Source organism: Myotis brandtii, unplaced genomic scaffold (genome assembly GCF_000412655.1).
Source record: "Myotis brandtii unplaced genomic scaffold, ASM41265v1 scaffold68, whole genome shotgun sequence".
NCBI lineage: Eukaryota > Metazoa > Chordata > Mammalia > Chiroptera > Vespertilionidae > Myotis > Myotis brandtii.
Window position 1 is genome coordinate 918,300 of NW_005370657.1, and position 19,112 is coordinate 937,411.

Below are 19,112 nucleotides of genomic sequence, written 5' to 3' on the forward strand. Positions count from 1 at the left end.
GTGAAATGTCCAGAATGAAAACCCACAGAGACATGAAGACTCTTATTAGTGGCTGCCAGAGGCTGGGGCTGTAGGGCAATGGGGAGGGGAGTGGCTACTAATGCATGAAGCTTTCTTTTGGGGGAGATGAAAATGTAAAATTAGATCATTGTGATGATCGCACGACTTTGTGAATACACTTAAAAACCACTAAATTATACACTTTATTACCCAGAGCCAGCTTTGATTCGGATCCTTTAACTTTGTAAAAATGTTTTGATTGATTTCAGAGAGAGGAAGGGAGAGGGAGAGATAGAAACATCAATGATGAGAGAGAATCATTGTCTGCCTCCTGCATGCCCCCCACTGAGATCGCAAGGTGGGGTGGGGGGGTGTATATGCCCTGACTGGCTTCCGTGACCTCCTGACTCGGATTGACCCTCAACCACTGAACAGCACTGGCCAGACCCGATCCTTTCACTTTAGTCTAAAGTTTAGACTCTTCTTTTTTCTGTCTTAGGGGATTAATTTGAGATAGAAGGCTTCTCTCTGGAGTTTGAAGCAATATAAACATTTTTCATTTTTTTTACAAACTCTGGACAAAGAAAAACAGAACATTACTATTATTTTGGTGCGTTGGCGGGGAAGCAAACCCAAACAGAACGTTATTGGGAGAGGTGTTTCCCACACCAGCATTATAAATACCCGTGCCCTGCACTGAGGTGTTCATTGGTTTGATGAAAATAAGGATGAATTATATAAATAGGTATGTACATTGGTATGAGTGCCAACTGTCCTTTCTAGGGAAGGTCTTTCATATATTCTCCATGTAAGTTCAAGTCCATTTGTTAAGGGTGTGAAAACAGGCTTGGCTTTGTGGCAATGGTGGCTACTAGTTGTTTTGTCAGAATTTCCTTGGCAAAATTAACAGCTGGAAACGACAGATGTCACCAAAATTTGGGTGTGGGGGGAGGGAGTTTTCTGGTCATGAAATCCTGACGCCTGGGTGTGGCCACTGCCTTTGAGGACATAGGGGAATTCTCTGGAGTTTTGGACTTGGGTGATAGTGGCTGAGAGAGAACAAGACTGGATCAGCCAGAAGGCTTAATACCAGCTAAGTGGAAAGGTTACGTTTCAGCACCGTACCAAATGTGTTCTCGCTAAAGAATTTGTTGCCCTGGCTGGTGTGGCTCAGTCGGCTGGAGCATCTTCAGAGAACACATACCCAGGTTGTGGGTTCAATCCTGGGTCGGGGTGGTGTGGGAGGCAACTGACCAAAGTTTGATGTCTCTCTCTCTCAAATCAATTTAAAAATCTTTTTGTTGTTCTTGTTGTTAATCCTCACCTGAGGATATTTTTCCATTGATATTTAGAAAGAGTGTAAGGGAGGGGGAGAGACGTGATGTGAGAGAGACACATCAATTGTTTGCCTCCTGCACATGCCCTGACTGGGGTCCAGGATGAGCCTGCAACCAAGGTACGTGCCCTTGACTGGAATCGAACCTGAGACCCTTCAGTCCGAGAGCCTATACTCTAACCACTGAACCAAACTGGCTAGGGCTGTTGTTCTTTCTTTTAAATACAGGAAAAATCTGAAGAGAACAAAAATAGGCAATACATCATTCAGAAACCAATTAACATTTTAAAAAGTCATATATACACACATCTCAATTTCTTTCTCCTAACAGCTAAAGTGGTCTGCACCCCAACAATGAACAATGCCTCCAGTCATCTCACAAAAAGCGCCCACAGGACAAACTAGCTGGGCCACAATGAAATGAAAGATTAATGTTCCATGCACCAAGTACTTTAAAAATAGTTACTGGCTCCCATTAAGCACTATACTTAATCATTTTTAGAAGAGGGATGGGGGTGGGTAAAGGAAATCATCCATGGAGTCTTAAATATTGATTATAAAAGCTTTTTGTAAAGCAACACAAATATTTCAAAGATAAATGCATTCCATAGATACAAACCTGGCAAAGAGAAACAAAAATTAATGATCTTGGGATCACACTTTTAAAAAGGCCAACTGGACACGAGCCCTTGAGTGTCTTTTGTGAAGTGCGTGGGGCAAGTGGCCTTAAGGAAACTCGGATACGAGAGGTTTCCATCGGGCGTGGGAAAACACCGCACCCAGGAAATAAGGAAAAGCGGAAGTAAATGTGCCCACAACCCAGGAGGGGTGGTGAGGACCTCTGCTGGCTCAGGTCCAAGAATTTACTTAAGAAATATATTTCTAGAAAGAGGGGTGTAGGGGACTGGAGGAAAAAGTCCAGTCCACACATTCTCTCAGGAAAGGAATGAGCTAAGTCACAGTGAGTTAAAATCTGGTTCCCTCATAGTAGTAGATTTAAGGCCTGGCAAGGTACTTAAAAACTTCCTTCAGGCAACTCTAGCAGGGAGGGGAGAACTGAGTGGCTCCTGCTGCTTCATGCCCTGCTGCTCTAGGGACTGTCATGGAGCCAGTAGCTAAGCACAAGATCCTAAACACACACTTCGTCACTGGGAGAGAGGAAAAGCAACAGGCTTTCCAGGTATGGCTTGGCAACTTGTCAGTTCCCATGGCATCGGTCTGGGCTCCCGGCCCAAGACAGGCGGGCTCAGACAGGAGGAGACCTGGAGCGGATGGGAGAGCTGGTCAGGTAGGTAGTGTAAGGACTGTCCCCAAACACGTTGGCGTAGGACGACTTGAGGAACTGGACATAGTTCTGCATGCTGCGGTTCGTGCTCTCCGACTGCTCCAGGCGATCTTTCAGGTCTTGCAGCCGGCTCTGGTAGCGGCGGTCAGCCTACGAGAGGAGCGGAGTTGGGTCAAGTGTGTGTGAGATGCCCAGCATAGACAAGGCCACAGCGACACAGAGACTTTATTAGGGTTGCCAGGGGCTGACGGGGAGAGGATTGGGGAGTGACTGCTAATGGGTATAGAGTCTCTTTTTAAAAATATCCTAAACTCGTATTGTGATGATACTTGTACAACTCTGAATATACTAAAAACCACTGAATGATGCAGTTTAAATTTGCATAAATGTGATTTTCATGGTATATAAAATGATATCTTAAAGCCGTTAATAAAAAAATAAAAAGGATCTGCCAGGGGTATCCTTCGGGGATAGAGAAAAATTAAACCATGTCCTTTTCATAAAACAACAAAACACCGTGCCCTGCAGGTCCCAGGAAGCCCAAAGTTCAATCCACTCCCATCTCTTCTGCCCTCTGCCCTCCAGCCTGACTCACATCGTCACGGCTCCGCCGCAGCTGGGAGAGTTCCGTTTTGGCCCTGCTCAGCTGGGTCTCAAGATCCAGGATTTTGTTCTGGGCTGCTCGTTCCTTGGAGACTGCGTGCTCCTTGGTTTGCTCCACCTGCCCGGAAGGAACAGAGGTGGAGGTGCCCACCTGACGGTGAACACCTAGCAAGGAGAAGCCTGGGCCACTCCACTGTCTGGTCTCAAGGACCACACTTGCACATCACCATGGCGAGTTGTTTGGGGCCTCAGGGTGGGAGCTTACCTCAGCAACCATCTTTACCAGCCCTTTCCCAACACCCCATGAGTCATCATCGTCCTAAGATGTGACAAGCCTGTCTGATCCCACGCAGGCAACACTTAAATGAGCAATCATGAGTCAGGGGTCAGGTCCTTCACAATAATTGCTCATTTGATCCTTATGGTGAATTCACGAGGCAGGTACTACTCTAGGCCCATTTTTTAGGTGGGAAAATACACTCAGAGAGGTTATGTGATTGGGCCAAGGTCACAGGATTAGTAATGGAATTGACACTGACCTGCCTCCTAGCATCTTCAATGGCGCTCTCCAGCTGCCTTGCCAGGGACCCACATTCCCGTGTTTTCTCCTCCAGCCGCAGCTGGGACTGGTGGATTGCCTCCTCCCTCTTGGCAATCACCTGTAGGAACTCGATATTCTGGGCACTGGTCGCCTCCAGTTTCCTAGGTGAAAGCACTCAATCAGATCCTGTTCATCCCCATACCTGCCCTGTTCACCCTGCCAGGGGGCTGCAGTCACCCTGGACCAGGGCTCTCGTCACGCAGGGAACCTCCAAGGAGCCACAGGAATAAACCAAAGGAACCTGCTGATCAGCCAGGCGGCAAGGAATTGCAACTGGAGCAGCTGGTTGGAGAACCGTGTGAAGGCAGGAAAAGGAAGCAGAGTGAGTGCGGTTGTGCTAAGTGTGCACATCTTCATGTAATACAGCAACGGGCAGCTCGGGAAGGTGGGTTCCCTTATTCCCCCCCTTTCAGATGAAGACACTCGGCCTCAGAGATGTGAAGTCACTGGCCCAGTGTCACACAGCTGATAGGCCTGTCACCAAAACTCATGCCCTCACTTCTGTTCACTGCTGCCTCCTTCAGCAAAGGGACTTCAGCCGGACCACTCAGTATCTCGCCTGACCAGCCATGGGCAGCATGACCATCCCGATGTGCAAGTGCAGTCGCCACTGCACTTGTGGAACATGCTCCACTTTAAGGAGCTCTGCAAGTCCTGCCGAGTCCAGCTGCATGTCTGAGGCCAGCAACGCAGAGTAGAGGTGAGGTGGGGCCCAAGAGACCAACTGGTTCAAGTTTCTCCCTGTAGGCTGCATGAGCAGGTACAGCCGCCCAGGACCTCAAGCCCTCATTTCCCAGATGCTAGAAGCTCTGGAGGAAGACAGGAGGCTAAGTTGCAGCTTTGCCAGGTACCAGCTGAGTGACCTTGGGCAAGTCACTGAACTCTCCCGGAGCTGTTTCCTCATTTAAACTGGGATACCAACTACACACCACCTATACTGGACATTTTGTTTGCCAGGTAATGTGCTGAGCCCCTTGAAGTTATCTCATTGAAGACTCACAGTAACCCCACGTGCTACACTCTTTTCCCTGCCTTGGTCCCTTTCTCAAGATTAGTAATCAGCTTCTGATTCCTAAAGGTGTAGTATCCACCCCTGACGGCCTCCTGTGTCCACGGGAGAAGAATCAGAGTGCTTGTGGGAAGGATGATCGGGAACACCGAGCAGAGTGGGGAGGAAATGCCCCACAGCAGCCTGCAGGCCCTGCGGGTTTGCTTGGACAAAGTGTGCCTGACAGGTGGTCCTATGGGTGGTCTGATGTTGACCACTGTCTTCTGGAGCATCACCCCCGGCAGGAGACCACCTTCCTCTCCCACAATGCTTACCACTGCGCTGAGAGCAGCTTTTCCTCTGAGGTCTGCCTAGTACCTTCCAGCACACTAAGCCCAAAGCAGCTAAGCGGATGAAAGTCTCAGGTCCTAGGAAGAGGACAGAGTTGGAACCAAGTGCCTCTAACCTCTCCAGTTCATCCACCTTCAGACTCAGCTGTTTATTTTCCTTCTGGGAAGCCTGGTGTTTCTCTCTCGCCATCTCCAGCTTGTCCCCCTGATGCTCGATCTAAAATGACAGGAACAGACTGGTTTACGAAAGAACTTCCGGTGCGGCCCCCCTTCTCCCTGACCTGTAATCCACACCCAGGAGAGGCATGCTGCCCTCAGCAGGCATCCAAGTCTCCACACACAACCTGCAGGAGAGAGGAGAGCAGGGACAGGTTAGGGCTGGCTCCCCGGCTGGGCTTGCCCACACCCAGAGCCAGGTTGGATCTGCAGAACCACGCCGATGCTCTTTCAGGAGAGGCCACTCAGTGGGATCCGGGGCCGGCAGGAGAAGCAGAAGCAGATGGCAGGCCCACAGGACACACCGGGGAGCTCTTTGCCAATCACTTTGTCGTCGTGCTGATTTCCTTCTCCCCTTAATTGGGGACAAGTGCGGGCAAGGCAAGAGGAAAGCTATCAATTCGTTCAGGCTGGCAAGTGCGAGAAGTTATCCAGAGGGATGCTCTACAGAGACCTCAGATATCTGGGCTTGCAAGGCCCTGAGATGCTCAGGTTCAAGAGCACGAGGTAATTGAAGATACTGGGGACACGGGCTTGGGAACCAGATAGAGCTGGCTGGGTCCCAATCCCTGTTGATTAAGTATCAGCTCGGTGACCTCAGGAAATTCCTTCTCCCTCTATGCCCTGGGCTGCTTGCTATAAAATGCGCAATAAACCTTACAAAGTTCCTAGAAGAATGGAGGATGGTGGAGCACAGGGCATGTGCTCTAGAGATGGTAGCTTTTATTATTATTAGTGAAGCAGGTCCAGAGAGGGAAAGGGCCCTGCCCAAGGTCACCCTACAGATGAGAGGCATGTAATTTCTGAGGCATCGTAGGCATGGCGCCCATCACCCAGAGGCAGGCTGCTTCTGGGAGGAAGGGAGCCCTCTTTCAGGACAGAATCTCAGGCAATGGCTCTGCTGAGTAGGGGAGGCAGCTAAAGCAAGAAAATGGAAAAAAAAGAACACCCGTGGCTTGCTGCCTGTGGGTGCAAGGCTGAGGACAGCAGCAGAGCATGAAGGGCAGAGGCAGGCGGAGACTTGCAGCCCTGGGGGAGGGGTAACAACAGGAGGGCCCAAGGACTCCAATGAGTGACGGCTCCTATAACTATAATCATTTGGTGCGAACACGAGGCATTTGGCACACCAGACTTTTATTTCACAGCACTGATGATATCTCACTCCTTTCAGAAACGGCAGCCAAGAAAAAAGAAGTGGTCCTCCCTTGGGGGGCGTGCAGCTCATCTTGGTAAGCGGGACCCTGCTCGGGCCAGTTCGTGGGACCCTTTCTGCCAGTCCCTTACCCGGCTGCGCAGATCTGATATGATGGCTGAGAGGTCGATGTTCTTCCTCTCGTAGCCCTGCAGTTGGTCTTGGCACTCTGCAAGCTTAGACTCCGTGATCTTGAGGATGTCAGGCAGCTGCTGCAGGTCAGCCAGCTGGGACTGGAATTGCCTACGTGCCTGGGGTGGGGGAGGAAAAGCCCACTGTTGGGAAGGGCCCAGCTGCTGAAGGGTAAAGAAGTGCAGCCTGCCCTCCCGCAGGCCACTGAGCGTGTCCGGTCATCATCAAATACCACCACCAGGACCCAGGCATTGTCCCAAAGGCTCTATGAATTAACTCATTTAATTCATACAACCTGTAAAGTAGGTGTTGTTTTCCCCATATATGGACCTTAAGGATCAAAGGCTCATTTGCCAATGGCCACTGAGCTAGAGCCAAGATCAGAGCCTAGTTTAACTCCCAAGCCCCTAGAAAGGCAACCACAAAGCTGTAGGTCAGAGGGAACGGTAAGAACGACCTGATCTCAGTCCCCCCTTGTATAAATTAACAAGACTGAGGACTAGAGAAGGGCAGTGACTTGCCCACGGTTATGCAACAAGTCAGTGGCTGAGCGTGGACTCAGCCCATCTCCGAGGTTACTACTAAAATGATTGTTTGCTTCTAGACAGCCAAGCCAACTCTAGACGAGTAAGGCTCTTTGGGGAACAGGATAGGAGGCACAATTTTTGGATGGCACAAAATAAAGACAACACGCAGAACGAAATAGGCATGCCTAACACATGGCATATCTCTGGATTTGAATCCACTTGGATGCTCCAAGCAGGAGAGATTTTTTTTAAGGAAGTTGGAGAACGAAAAAAACCAGGAGGGAGAAGGAGATAAAGAAGTATAAGCAAGAAGAGATGAGAGAATGTAGAGAAGACCAGCCCAGCAATAAGAAAATTTGTTCATCTTTGTTGTCCACACCAGGGAAGATCAAAGGCAAATGAGAGACAGACTGATGGACACAGAATTGGGTGGAGGAAGAAAGCAAGGAAGGGGAGCAGTACCGCTTCAATCTCTTTGTTCATCTCATCTTTAAGGATCTTGTTCTCTTTATCGCAGCGTTCCAGCTGGGCAGCTACTTCATCGGCCTCTAATCTGGTCTTCAGCACCTAGGGACCAACAAAGCATCAGGTGGTCTTGGGCAGAGCCAAGTTTTGGTGAAAAAAACCTTCCACACCAAACCCCTCCCAGGAAAGGCCTCCTGGTCAATCTTCCAGCAGCTGAGAGGTGCTGCCCTTACAGGGCAGGGGCACTTGAGAGAGACCTACCTGACTCTTATAGTTGTCAATCATCCCCTCATAATTCTTAGCCGATGCCTTCAGCTGCTGGACCTCGAGGTGCGCCTGATTGAGTTTGTCCTCCATTGGAGCGAAGCTAGCCTAGAAGAGGTGGCCCCGTAAGTCACCAACAAGAAGGTTCCGAGCAGGTGATCATCCCACCCTCAGTTCCTACTCCCAGGGGCCAGCAAAGGGAAGCCCCTCTGTTCAAACCCACCCCAGGGGTTCTCCTCAGGCACCAGGGCAAGAGTCCTACGGTGCTCAACTCCAGTGAATATAGATACAAATAAGGGACACGTGTTTTCTTGTTCTCATTACAAAAGCAATAATAAGCGGTAAAGAAAATGGAGATAAGGCCAAGAAAAAATGAATCAGGATGCATCATACCTTGGTTTATGGCTCTATATTAACAGTGGGATAGCAGTTTGAATTTTCAACAAGAATGGAACTATACCATACTTACTGCGTTGCAACATGCTTTTTCAACAATTATGTTATGAACTACTTCTGAGGTCAATAAATGTCCTCCTGCAACCCAAATACTCACCTTAGCAGATGGGACAAAACAAATCATGTATCTCGATATGATAAAATAATAAGCAGTCATTAGAAGAGATAAAGCTTTAAAAAAAAAAAGACCTAAAAAGACCTCCATGAGATATTGTTGAATGAGGAAAGCAAGCTGCAGAATAATGGATGAATGTGTGTGTATGTGTTTGAATATGTATGTTAGTATGTGGGGGAGGGGCCCTGGAAAAATACATTCCACAGTTAACAGAGACCTTTACTTCTATATCACATTTCTGTAATGTTTTACATTTTTATTATGAGCATATTTTACCTTTGTAATTATAATATCTAAGAAAATACACTTCTACAAATATCACTGAATGGCCACATTACATTACCCTACACAGATATATCATCCTATAAGTAACTCAACTAATTGTTAGACTTGGCAGCTGTCTTTTTTGTTGTTGTTGTTAATCCTCACCTGAGATATTTTTCCATTGATTTTTAGGGAGAGTGGAAAAGAGAGGGAAAGACAGAGAGAAACATTGATGAGAGAGAAACACATCAATTAGTTACCTCCTGCATGAACCACGGCCTGGGCCGGGGAGGATCCTGCAACCAAGGTACGAGCCACTGAACGGAATCAAACCTGGGACCCTTTGGTCCGCAGGCTGACACTCTATTCCACTGAGCCAAACCAGGTAGGGCGAGGCTGTCTTTAATTGCATTGCAATACCTGCACTCCAACAAAGTCTGATGTGTGTGTTGACGAGGAGACATGGAGCAACTGGTTCTCACATGTCCCTGATGGGAGTGTACATTTGCCAAATTGGTTTCTTGTATAGTAATATTTACCAAAGCCAAACTTATGCACACCACCAGATGACCTGGCAATTCTATTTCAAGGTATAAAAGCTGTAAAAACAGCCCTGGCTGATTTGGCTCAGTGGATAGAGCGTCGGCCTGCGGACTGAAGGGTCCCGGGTTCGATTCTGGTCAGAGGCACATGCCCGGGATGTGGGCTTGATCCCCAGTAGGGGGCTTGCAGAGGGCAGCCAATCAATGGTTCTCTCTCATCATTGATGTTTCTATCTGTCTCTCCCTTTCCCTTCCTCTTTGAAATCAATAAAAATATATTTTAAAAAAACAACCTGTAAAAATACATTAAATATGCACATAAAAAGATGTTCTATAACCCAAATGTCCATCCCCAGTAGGATGAATAAATTACGGTGCAGCCATACTGTATAGCATTGAGAATGAATAAAATGCCACACACAACATGGATAACTTTCACAAAGCTAGGCACCAAGTTCAAAAACAGGCAAACTAATTTGTGATGACAGAAATCAGGATAATGGTCACCTTTTGAGGGGGAGTTTGTAACCAGGCAATGTCATAGGGGTGCTAATAAGGTTCAATCAGGGTGACTGATGGACATAGTGTGTTCATTTTGGTATGGTGTACCTACTTAAAATCATTCTTAACAAACAGAAAACATGACTGAAAAAATAAACCTAGCCCAACTGGTGTGGCTCAGTGGTTGAGCATTGACCTATGAACCAGGAGGTCACCGTTCAGTTCCCAGTCAGGGCATATGCCCGGTTGTGGGCTCGATCCCCAATAGTAGGCGTGCAGAAGGCAAATGATCAATGTTATCTCTCATCATTGATGTTTCTATCTCTCTCTCCCTCTCTCTCTGAAATCAAGAAAAATATTTTAAAATAAATAAACCTAGATACTACTGTCCAGGTCAATGGAAACCAAACCTGGCTCTGAAATGTCAACCTCTATTCAGGTGCCTCTTGCCCCTGGCATGAGAGGAGGATATATGGCAAGTTGTTATGAGCTAGAGCTCCAGACCCAGACTCAGGTTCAAATCCCAACTCCAACACTTCCAAGGGTAAAATCTTTTTTTTCCCCCTAGGGTAAAATCTTGGCTAGAAACTTGACCTTTCTCTAAGCCTCAATTTCCTTATTCTATAGAGACAGTAATCACATTATTGGAAGATTAAAGTGCAAATGAATTCATGTGGAGGGGTCCCCTAGCAGAGTCAGTGTTAATTAACCTCAAAGTCAAGTCTACTGCATGTGATTGGCTGAGTGTGTCATGTTAGGCATTTTACATGCATCACCGCATTCTCACAAGCACCTCATTTCTTGCAGCAACCGAGGATGAGATCTCTCACCCAGGTCCCGTAGCTGGCAAGAGGCAGAGGCAGGACTTGAATCTGGGTAGTAGGTCTTAATTTAAATCTCTCGGACATTGCTTTTACTTTTTTAATTTTTTAAAAAATTGATTTCAGAGAGGAAGAGAGAGAGATATAAACATCAATGATGAGAGAGAATCATTGATTGACTGCCTCCTGCACACTCCCTACTGGGGATCGAGCCCTAACACAGACATGTACCCTTGACTGGAATCGAACGGGGCAGCCTTCAGTCTGCAGGCCGATGCTCTATCCACTGAGCCAAACTGGTTAGGGCAGAAAGTTGTTTTTTATTCCGAGGTCACCCCAACCTAAATTACTAACTCAGTTAAAAATAATTTATTTCTGCCCTAACTGGTTTGGCTCAGTGGATAGAGCATCAGCCTGCGGACTGAAAGGTCCCAGGTTCGATTCCAGTCACGGGCATGTACCTTGGTTGTGGGCACATCCCCAGTAGGAGGTGTGCAGGCAGCTGATCGATGTTTCTAGCTCTCTATCCCTCTCCCTTCCTCTCTGTAAAAAATCAATAAAATATATTTTTAAAAATAAATAAATAAATAAAAGTAATAGACAGTAAAACCCTGGTGTGGCCATTCATACACGCTCTGACTCCAGAGCTCCTTAATCCCTCTGCTCCCTCCAGGCCCTCTGAAAACCGTCATGGTCCTCTCTGGGGACCGACCAGGAATGCCCAGCCATCAGTCTCTTTGCTGTTCCCTCTCTGTCCCAGCCCCCAGCTCCCAATACAGACCTTCAGCCTCTCATTCTCTAGTTTAAATGCAGAATACTCGGCAGTCTGCCGGTGTAGTCTCTCCACCAGGCTGTCCCGGTCTTCCCGCATCTTCTCCTCCAAGGTTTGCTGTTGGTTCACGAGATCGGTCACTCGGCTGGAAGGTCACAAAGTGAAAGCAGACAGGAGAATCAGTTACACAGGTTCTGAGGAGCCCGGTCTTGGTGTGGAGAGGGGTCAAGTGTTCCTACTCAGGCCATGTCCCGCCTTTTGGCCCCCTGCCTGCTCCCCAATCTCCACTCTGAGAAGCAGCTGTATGTCCTGCCCTGGCACTGCTGCCTGTGGCATTCCCTTGTATCCCACTTCTGATAACAACCTTTGAGATTGTCTCCCATATGAACCCCGCTAAAAGCCTTCTCCATTCTGACTTCCCATGAGGCAGAGACACTTCCTGAAGACAAGGACCAGAGGCTTGATCCCTTCCCAGCTCCCACAGCCTCCCCTGCCTCTCTCAGGCAATCAGGCCTTAAAGTTAGGACAGAACTCCTGGCTGGGTGGTCACACCCTAGGCATGCCTGTCCCTCAGGCACACATCACAATGGGGTTCAGTGTCTCCCGGGCAAGGACAGGTGTCATGATTGGCTTATTCACATGTGTGAGCACTCACCCAGCTCAGGCAAGAATGGCAATGAATGGATATGAAACAGGGAAAGCAGTCCACTCGGCAGGCAGCTGCCCACCTGCACTTGAGCCCTTCGCCTTCCCCTCAGTCACGGAGCAGGGCAATCATCCAAGCCTCAGAGCAGCACTGGCGCTCACAGATGTTCCTCGTCCATCTTGACCACAGACCCAATACAGAACCTTTCTATGCTGTATGTTCTCAGTATCGATCAATTAAGGTTCAGTCAGCACTGAATAGGCCCAAGCAAACACATCATGTTTTCCCTGGCAAACTCCTACTCACCCTTAAGAACCCAGTTCAGATCTCCTTCCTCAGGGCATCTCGCCCCTGTACCATACATCCTTCTATCTTTTTTTTTTTAATTGATTTTTTTACAGAGAGGAAGGGAGAGGGATAGAGAGTTAGAAACATCGATGAGAGAGAAACATCGATCTGCTGCCTCCTGCACACCCCCTCCTGGGGATGTGCCCGCAACCAAGGTACATGCCCTTGACCGGAATCGAACCTGGGACCTTTCAGTCCACAGGCCGACGCTCTATCCACTGAGCCAAACCGGTTACGGCACATCCTTCTATCATAATGATCTGTTTCCTCCCATTAGATGGAGAACTTTCTGAGGGTAGCACTTGGCATAGGGCCTGGCACATAGCAGGTTCTCAAGAAATGTTTGCTAACTTGAGTTGAATACAACAAAAGACACTTCCTCAGGGAAGACTTTCCTGACCTGGAGACTCAGTCCCCTGTGACCTGTTCTCAGCCCAGAAAGACCAGGTCTCTGCAGCCCCATCGCCTCCATCTGAGTGGAACCTCCATGAGAGCAGAGACTGCATCTGTTGTTTCCACTGCTGTAACCCTGAAGGCCAGCACATCGCCTGGGATATAGGAGATGCTCAGTATTTTTAACTGAGTGAACACATGAATATAGCTGAGACTGAGAATGACTGAATAATCATTGGAGAGTACACAGTGAGGCCATAACTATGACATACTGACTGGTTGGCAAAATAGCAGAGACGCAGGGATTACCGGCCATCCCATCCCCAAGAACAGGAATGAGGTGACCAGTGGGCCCGTGCCCATTTCCTGTGGTGTGCAGATCAGGACCCACCCCAGGCCCAAGCCTCTGTCAGCAGAGAAGCCTGGCCCCAGGACTGCTTGCGGGGCAGGACCGCAGGTACTGGGGCTGGAACCAGGACCTGGGGTCCAACCAGAAAGCCCACCTCAGGGCTGCCCACATCTCGGTCCAATGCAGCCCTTGGCCGGAGGAGACCAAATGTCAGCCATGTGAGTGATGTGGCTGCCTCAGGCCGCCAGGCTCCTCCCCCCGCACACCCACCTCCCTCAGTCGGCCTGCGCTCCCTCTCCCAGCACAGACGTACTCATTCAGGACAATAATTTCCAGCTCGAGGTCCCCCTTGTCTTTCACAACTTGGTTGTAGCGGGTCCTCCATGACTCCAGAGTGGATAAAGCTTCAGCAACATAAAGATCCTGGAACACGGGACAGCAGGGCCCGTCAGCCTGGTGTGAGTGCTCAGGCCGAGGGAGCAGGGGGCTGGGTCACCCTGGCCGACCCCCGACCCTCCCTCCTGCAATCCCTCTCTAGAGAGCACCGAGAGTGACGGGAGGCCAGCTGTTGCTTTTAGATTTCCAACAATCACATGCACCCTGTTTGCTAATCCTTCCTTAATCATCATTCCTACCCACAACATCCAAGTGGCTAAACTGTCCAGCCAGCCTTCCAACCTCTTTATTACCCTTTTACCCATTTAATCCTCCCTCTGCCTCCCTCTCCACCCAGCTTTCCATCCTATCAGCTCCTTCACCCACTCAGTGCCGTTTTCCCTCCATTCACCTACCCAGCCACCTCCATCCACCCAAACCACCTGCATTCGGCCGCCATCCACTCCCCACCTATCTAACCGCCCCACCTCCGGCCCCCCACAGGGAGGCCGCTACCTTGTCAGCGAGTTGCACGTGCAGCTGCTCAGCGTACTCCTCGCTCTTCTCCGCTCGCTCCTTCTGGGCGCGGATGGCCTTCTTTAAGGACTCTTTGTCTCGATCTCCCTTTTGCTTCAGTTCCTTCAACTGCTCCATGATGGCCTCCACTTCCGCCTTGTGCTGGTTCCCGCTGCGTTCCAGGTTCTGGTGGGGAGGGCCAGAGAGCAGATTGAAAGGAGAGGGACGAGGTGAGCAAGAGAGTCCCAGGGAGAGAGGGAGAAAAGGGGACCAGAGAAAAGAGGGAATGGGGGAGAGGGAGTAAGAATGAGTCACAAACTGCAGGGGGTTAGGGCTCCCCTAACACAGACCGGAGACGAGGGCCCTTCGCAGGCTCGCCACAGCACCTCCCTGGGTCACTGAGCCCATCAGGCCTTATGTTAGAACTCCTCTGGAATCTTTCCTTGAACTCCCAGCACAGCAGTCGGGGTTCTCCCTGACACTCAGCGGGTCTGTGACTTTAGCGAGTCCCCAGTTCACAGATGCAATCAGCATTGAGGCCACCGTTCCTCCCCATGGGCAGTTAGGAGAACTGAGGGCCTAAGGGATGAAGTGATTGGCTTGGGGGCCTGAAAATCAACCCAGTCACTGCTGTGAAGGGCACTCAAGACCTCCAGGTCCATTGCTCTTGCCACTGTCCCAGAGTCTCCCTGAAGCACAAGAGCTTTGGTAGCAGCCGCCCCATAATCCTTTGGGGCAAAACCTTCCTAAGTGTGATAGGCTTGGCCAGGCAACCGCCCTTGGACTGCCAGGAACCTGCCCCCACTTCCCTCCCCACCCCTGGTGGGGCTAGCAGGTACCTTGATCTGCATACACAGGCGACTGTTCTCTGCCTCTTTGCTCCGAAGCTGTGCCTGCAAATGCCCACGCATGGACTCCATGGACTTGGAGAGTTCGGATGCTGTCTTTGCTTGAGCCTTTGGACAGATGGAGAAAGATAGAACCAGAATTTGAACCCAGGTCTCCAATTCTAGGGCGCACTGTATCCACTGAGCTCTACTAGCCAGTAAGGGAGCAGCTGTCGGGATGGTACCTTCTCACATTGTATTTCCTGGAGGAGCTCTTCCACCTCCTTGTCCTTGTCTTGCAGCAATAACAGCAGCCGCTGGAGAGAACACACACAGTCATGAGCTCCCTGGAAAGGGCAAGGAGGCCCAGCCCCGAGAGGAGAGACACTCCATCGTGTGCCTGGCCACCAGGGCCCAAGGTCCCAAATATACTGGCCCATGTCAGAGACCCTGGTGGGAAGCACCTAACATCTGTATTAAATATTTAGGACAATAAATATGTATTTATTTTGTAATTTAAAATAAAGTAACATTAATTGTGGAAAACACTAAAAAACACACAAAAATGCTACCCAACCCAGAGAACACTGTTAACAGACATTAAAGAAGTTATATGCGCCCAAGCCAGTTTGGTTCAGTGGATAGGGCATCAGCCTGCGGACTAAAGCAGCAGTCGCCAACCGGTGGTTGGTGGACCGCTGATGGTCCGTGAGGTCCGCAAGTTTGGAGACGGCTGGACTATAGGGTTCCTGGTTCGATTCCGGCCAAGGGCATATGCCCAGGTTGCAGGCTCGATACCCCCCCCAGTAGGGGGCGTGCAGGAGGCAGCCAACCAATTATTCTCTCTCATCATTGATGTTTCTCTCTCTCTCTCTCTCTCTCTCAAAGGAGAAGAAGAAGAAGAGGAGGAGGAGGAGGAGGAGGAGGAAGAGGAAGAAGTTATATGGTCCTGTGTTTTGTCACCAAAAAACAAAACAAAACAATAACAAAAAGAAAGTTATATGCTTTGCCCTGGCTGGTGCAGGTCAGTGGTAGAGCATTGCCCCACATACTGAAAGATCCCAGGTTTGATTCCCCGTCAAGGGCACATACCCGGGTTGCAGGTTCAATCCCTGGCTCCCAGTGGGGTGCATGCGGGAGGTAACCAATCGATGGGTCTCTCTTACATCAATGTTTCTCTCCCCACCCCCACACCTTTCTCCCTTCTACGCTCTCTAAAAATCAGTGGAAAAAATATCGTCAGATGAGGATTAACAACAACAAAAAAGCCATATGTCAATCGATGTGTCTCTTATATCAGTGTTTCTCTCCCCACCCCCACCTTTCTCCCTTCTACACTCTCTAAAAATCAGTGGAAAAAATACCGTCAGATGAGGATTAACAACAACAAAAAAGCCATATGCGTCTTCTGTTCAGTAAATTACACGCCCACATTTGCCATAATGTAATTAAATCTTCCACAGCTTCTGAAACAGCAGCTTCATGTTTCAAGTTACTAATGTATCACAATTTGACCCGGTTTCTCAGGCTGGGAATGCAGGTTTAGGCCTCAGCATCACTGCTGAACTCAGAGATGCTCAGTGAGGCGTTGAGGGCCAAGGGCCATGCCTTGGGAAGCATGCTGGGCACTAATATATCAAAGGCTCCAAAAGGTCCTAGAGTTAAGAAACCTGTTGCACGTACCTTTTGTTTAGGCCAGTTGGCAGTTTCTCAAATAAATTTGGCTATGAGTCACTCCCCACTTTTGTTTTGTAAATAAAACAGTTATTTCAATTTTAAGAGAATAATTTCACTGTAACTAGTAAAATTCACCCATTTAACATCTTGAGGAACTTAGGGTTCCATGGAGTGAATTCTGGAACATGCTGCCTTGGGCGGCATTCCTAGAATTGGAATTGTTGAGTCAAAAGGTCTATACCTGCCCAGCCAGAGTGGCTCAGTGGTCGAGCGTCTACCTATGAACCAGGGGGTCACGGTTCAATTCCCGGTCAGGGCACATGCCCAGTTTGTGGGCTCCATCCCCAGTAGTGGGCATGCAGGAGGCAGCTGACCAATGTTTTTCTGTCATCCATGTTTCTATTTCTCCCTTTTCCCTCTCCCTGCCCCTCTCTCTAAAAATCAATAAAGACATGTTTGGGGGGAAAAAAAAAAGTCTATACCTTTTAATGGCTTTTTTCCCCAGTGAAACCAAGGAAGGGCTTAGGGTGGAAGGAGCAGAAGCCTAGGCAGTGGTCTGCTTTGGCCCCTAGAAATGTTACAGGAAAGACGCAAGCCAAGGTGGGACGGCTAGAGCTCACTGAAGATCTAGGACAGAAGCAGCAAAACGAGAGAGACTACGCGGTGCTGCTCTGGCCCTCTGGGGAAGAAGTGGGCCACGCTGGGAGTGTGGAATCACTGAGAAGGAAAAGTCACAGGGCAAGAAGTGAGCTACGGCGGGGCTGCTGTTAGCTCATGAAGGCAGAGAAAAGGGGTCTCGGATGCAGATTCAGGTGGGAAACGCAGGATGAGCTGCTGCTGCTCGTTGCTCCCTTGGTTGCAAGTTTGGTGGCCCTTAGAGTTTTAGGAGAGAAAAGTAAGATGCACACCTGAGAGGGAAGAAAGGCGTGGGTGTGATCCAGACAGAGCCCATCCCTTTTGATGGCTTTTAATCCATAATACAAACACAAAAATTTAGGTGACAGACGGTCATGATTTCTAATTCCATCATCACCACCAGCTCTCAGGTTGGTGTCCAGCTTGGTGGCTCAAACTCTCAACTGATCAACTAGATAAGCCCAGTGGAGCAGGTAGGACAGGGGACATCAGCCCATTATACAGATCATGAAACTAAGACCCAGAGGAAGCTCAGAGCGGGGCTGCAGCCTTCCTGCCCCCATTCAGCACTGGCAGCTTTGTCGAGGCGACCACTAGAGCAGGCAGGGGCGCTTGACGTACCGCTTTCTCAGAGTCTGCCTCTGCCAGCCGTTTCAGAAGTGCTCCTTGTTGCTCCATCAGCCTTCCGGAATCCTTCCAGGGAAGGCAAAGGGAAAGCCGAGTCATTAAGCAATAAACCCAGAGGCTACATCTATTGATTCTCTTTTCCAAAATTACACTTCTAGTTATTAAGGTAATAAATTACATCCTCACTATGAAATATTAGTGAGCAGATAAAGCTCGGCTCCTCACCCCCGTTCTACTGTTATTAGTTTGATGAGTATCTTGCCCATCCTTCCTCTATGCATTTATTTAAGGACACGTAGAGATATATTATCTTTTGGGGAATAGAAAGAGATTTATGTGTAATTTTTTTTAAATTTTCATATACATTTTACTAATTTTCTTTCATCTCTGACACTTCCATTATAAAGGGCAAATAGCAATATTAAAATACTAGAGGCCCAGTGCACAAAATTCATGCACAGGGGAGGCAGGGAGGGTATGTCCCTCAGCCCAGTCTGCACCCTCTCCAATCTGGGACCCCTCAAGGGATGTCCGACTGCCCGTTTAGGGATGTCCGACTGCCCGGTGTGGGATCGGGCCTAAATGGGCAGTCAGACATCCCTCTCACAATTCAGGAATGCTGGCTCCCAACTGCTCGCCTGCCTGCCTGATTGCCCCTAACTGCTTCTTTCTGCCAGCCTGATAACCTCCTAACTGCTCCCCTGCCGGCCTGATTGCCCCCAACTGCCCTCCCCTGCTGGCCTGGTCCTCTCTTGCTGCCCTCCCATGCAGGCCTGGTTGCCCCCCAACTGCCCTCCCCCTGCTGGCCTGGTCCCCCCAACTGCCCTCCCCTGCAGGTCTGATCTTCCCCAACTGCCCTCCCCTGCTGGCCATCTTGTGTTCACATGGGGCAGCCATCTTTTTTTTTTTTAGATTTATTTTTTTTTAATTAAATCTTTATTGTTCAGATTATTAGTTGTTCCTCTTTTGTCCCCCCCATAGCTCTCCTCCACCCAGTTCCCACCTCACCCTCTGCCCTTACCCTTCCCACTGTCCTCATCCATAGGTGTACGATTTTTGTCCAGTCTCTTCCTATACCACCACACCCATTTCCCCCCAAGAATTGTCAGTCCACTCCCTTTCTATGCCCCTGGTTCTATTATATTCACGAGTTTACTCTGTTCATCAGATTTTTTATTCACTTGATTTTTAGATTCATTTGTTGATAGATATGTATTTGCTGTTCATAATTTTTATCTTTACCTTTTTCTTCTTCCTCTTCTTAAAGAATACCTTTCAGCATTTCACA

At 48.9% G+C, this 19,112-nt stretch overlaps 1 protein-coding gene across 9 annotated transcripts in view; it reads right to left on the reverse strand.

The window, feature by feature from the left end:
* Nucleotides 1-1,598: 1,598 nt before the first annotated feature.
* Nucleotides 1,599-19,112, reverse strand: part of ODF2 (outer dense fiber of sperm tails 2) — a 34,715-nt gene continuing 17,201 nt past the window's right edge. For 7 of the 9 annotated variants that reach the window (XM_005881400.2, XM_005881398.2, XM_014529403.1 and 4 more), the window contains 13 exons: nucleotides 17,819-17,890; nucleotides 15,130-15,201; nucleotides 14,897-15,013; nucleotides 14,058-14,243; nucleotides 13,480-13,589; nucleotides 11,440-11,575; nucleotides 7,957-8,067; nucleotides 7,693-7,797; nucleotides 6,664-6,822; nucleotides 5,280-5,380; nucleotides 3,764-3,926; nucleotides 3,217-3,342; nucleotides 1,599-2,771 (listed from right to left, as the gene is read on the reverse strand). In XM_005881400.2, coding sequence (XP_005881462.1) covers nucleotides 2,583-2,771; nucleotides 3,217-3,342; nucleotides 3,764-3,926; nucleotides 5,280-5,380; nucleotides 6,664-6,822; nucleotides 7,693-7,797; nucleotides 7,957-8,067; nucleotides 11,440-11,575; nucleotides 13,480-13,589; nucleotides 14,058-14,243; nucleotides 14,897-15,013; nucleotides 15,130-15,201; nucleotides 17,819-17,890 — 1,647 coding nt within the window. In that variant the 3' untranslated portion in view covers nucleotides 1,599-2,582. Of the gene's footprint in view, nucleotides 2,772-3,216; nucleotides 3,343-3,763; nucleotides 3,927-5,279; nucleotides 5,381-6,496; nucleotides 6,823-7,692; nucleotides 7,798-7,956; nucleotides 8,068-11,439; nucleotides 11,576-13,479; nucleotides 13,590-14,057; nucleotides 14,244-14,896; nucleotides 15,014-15,129; nucleotides 15,202-17,818; nucleotides 17,891-19,112 lie in introns of those variants that run through there. The other 2 variants (XM_014529404.1, XM_005881403.2) reach the window with 1 other exon arrangement.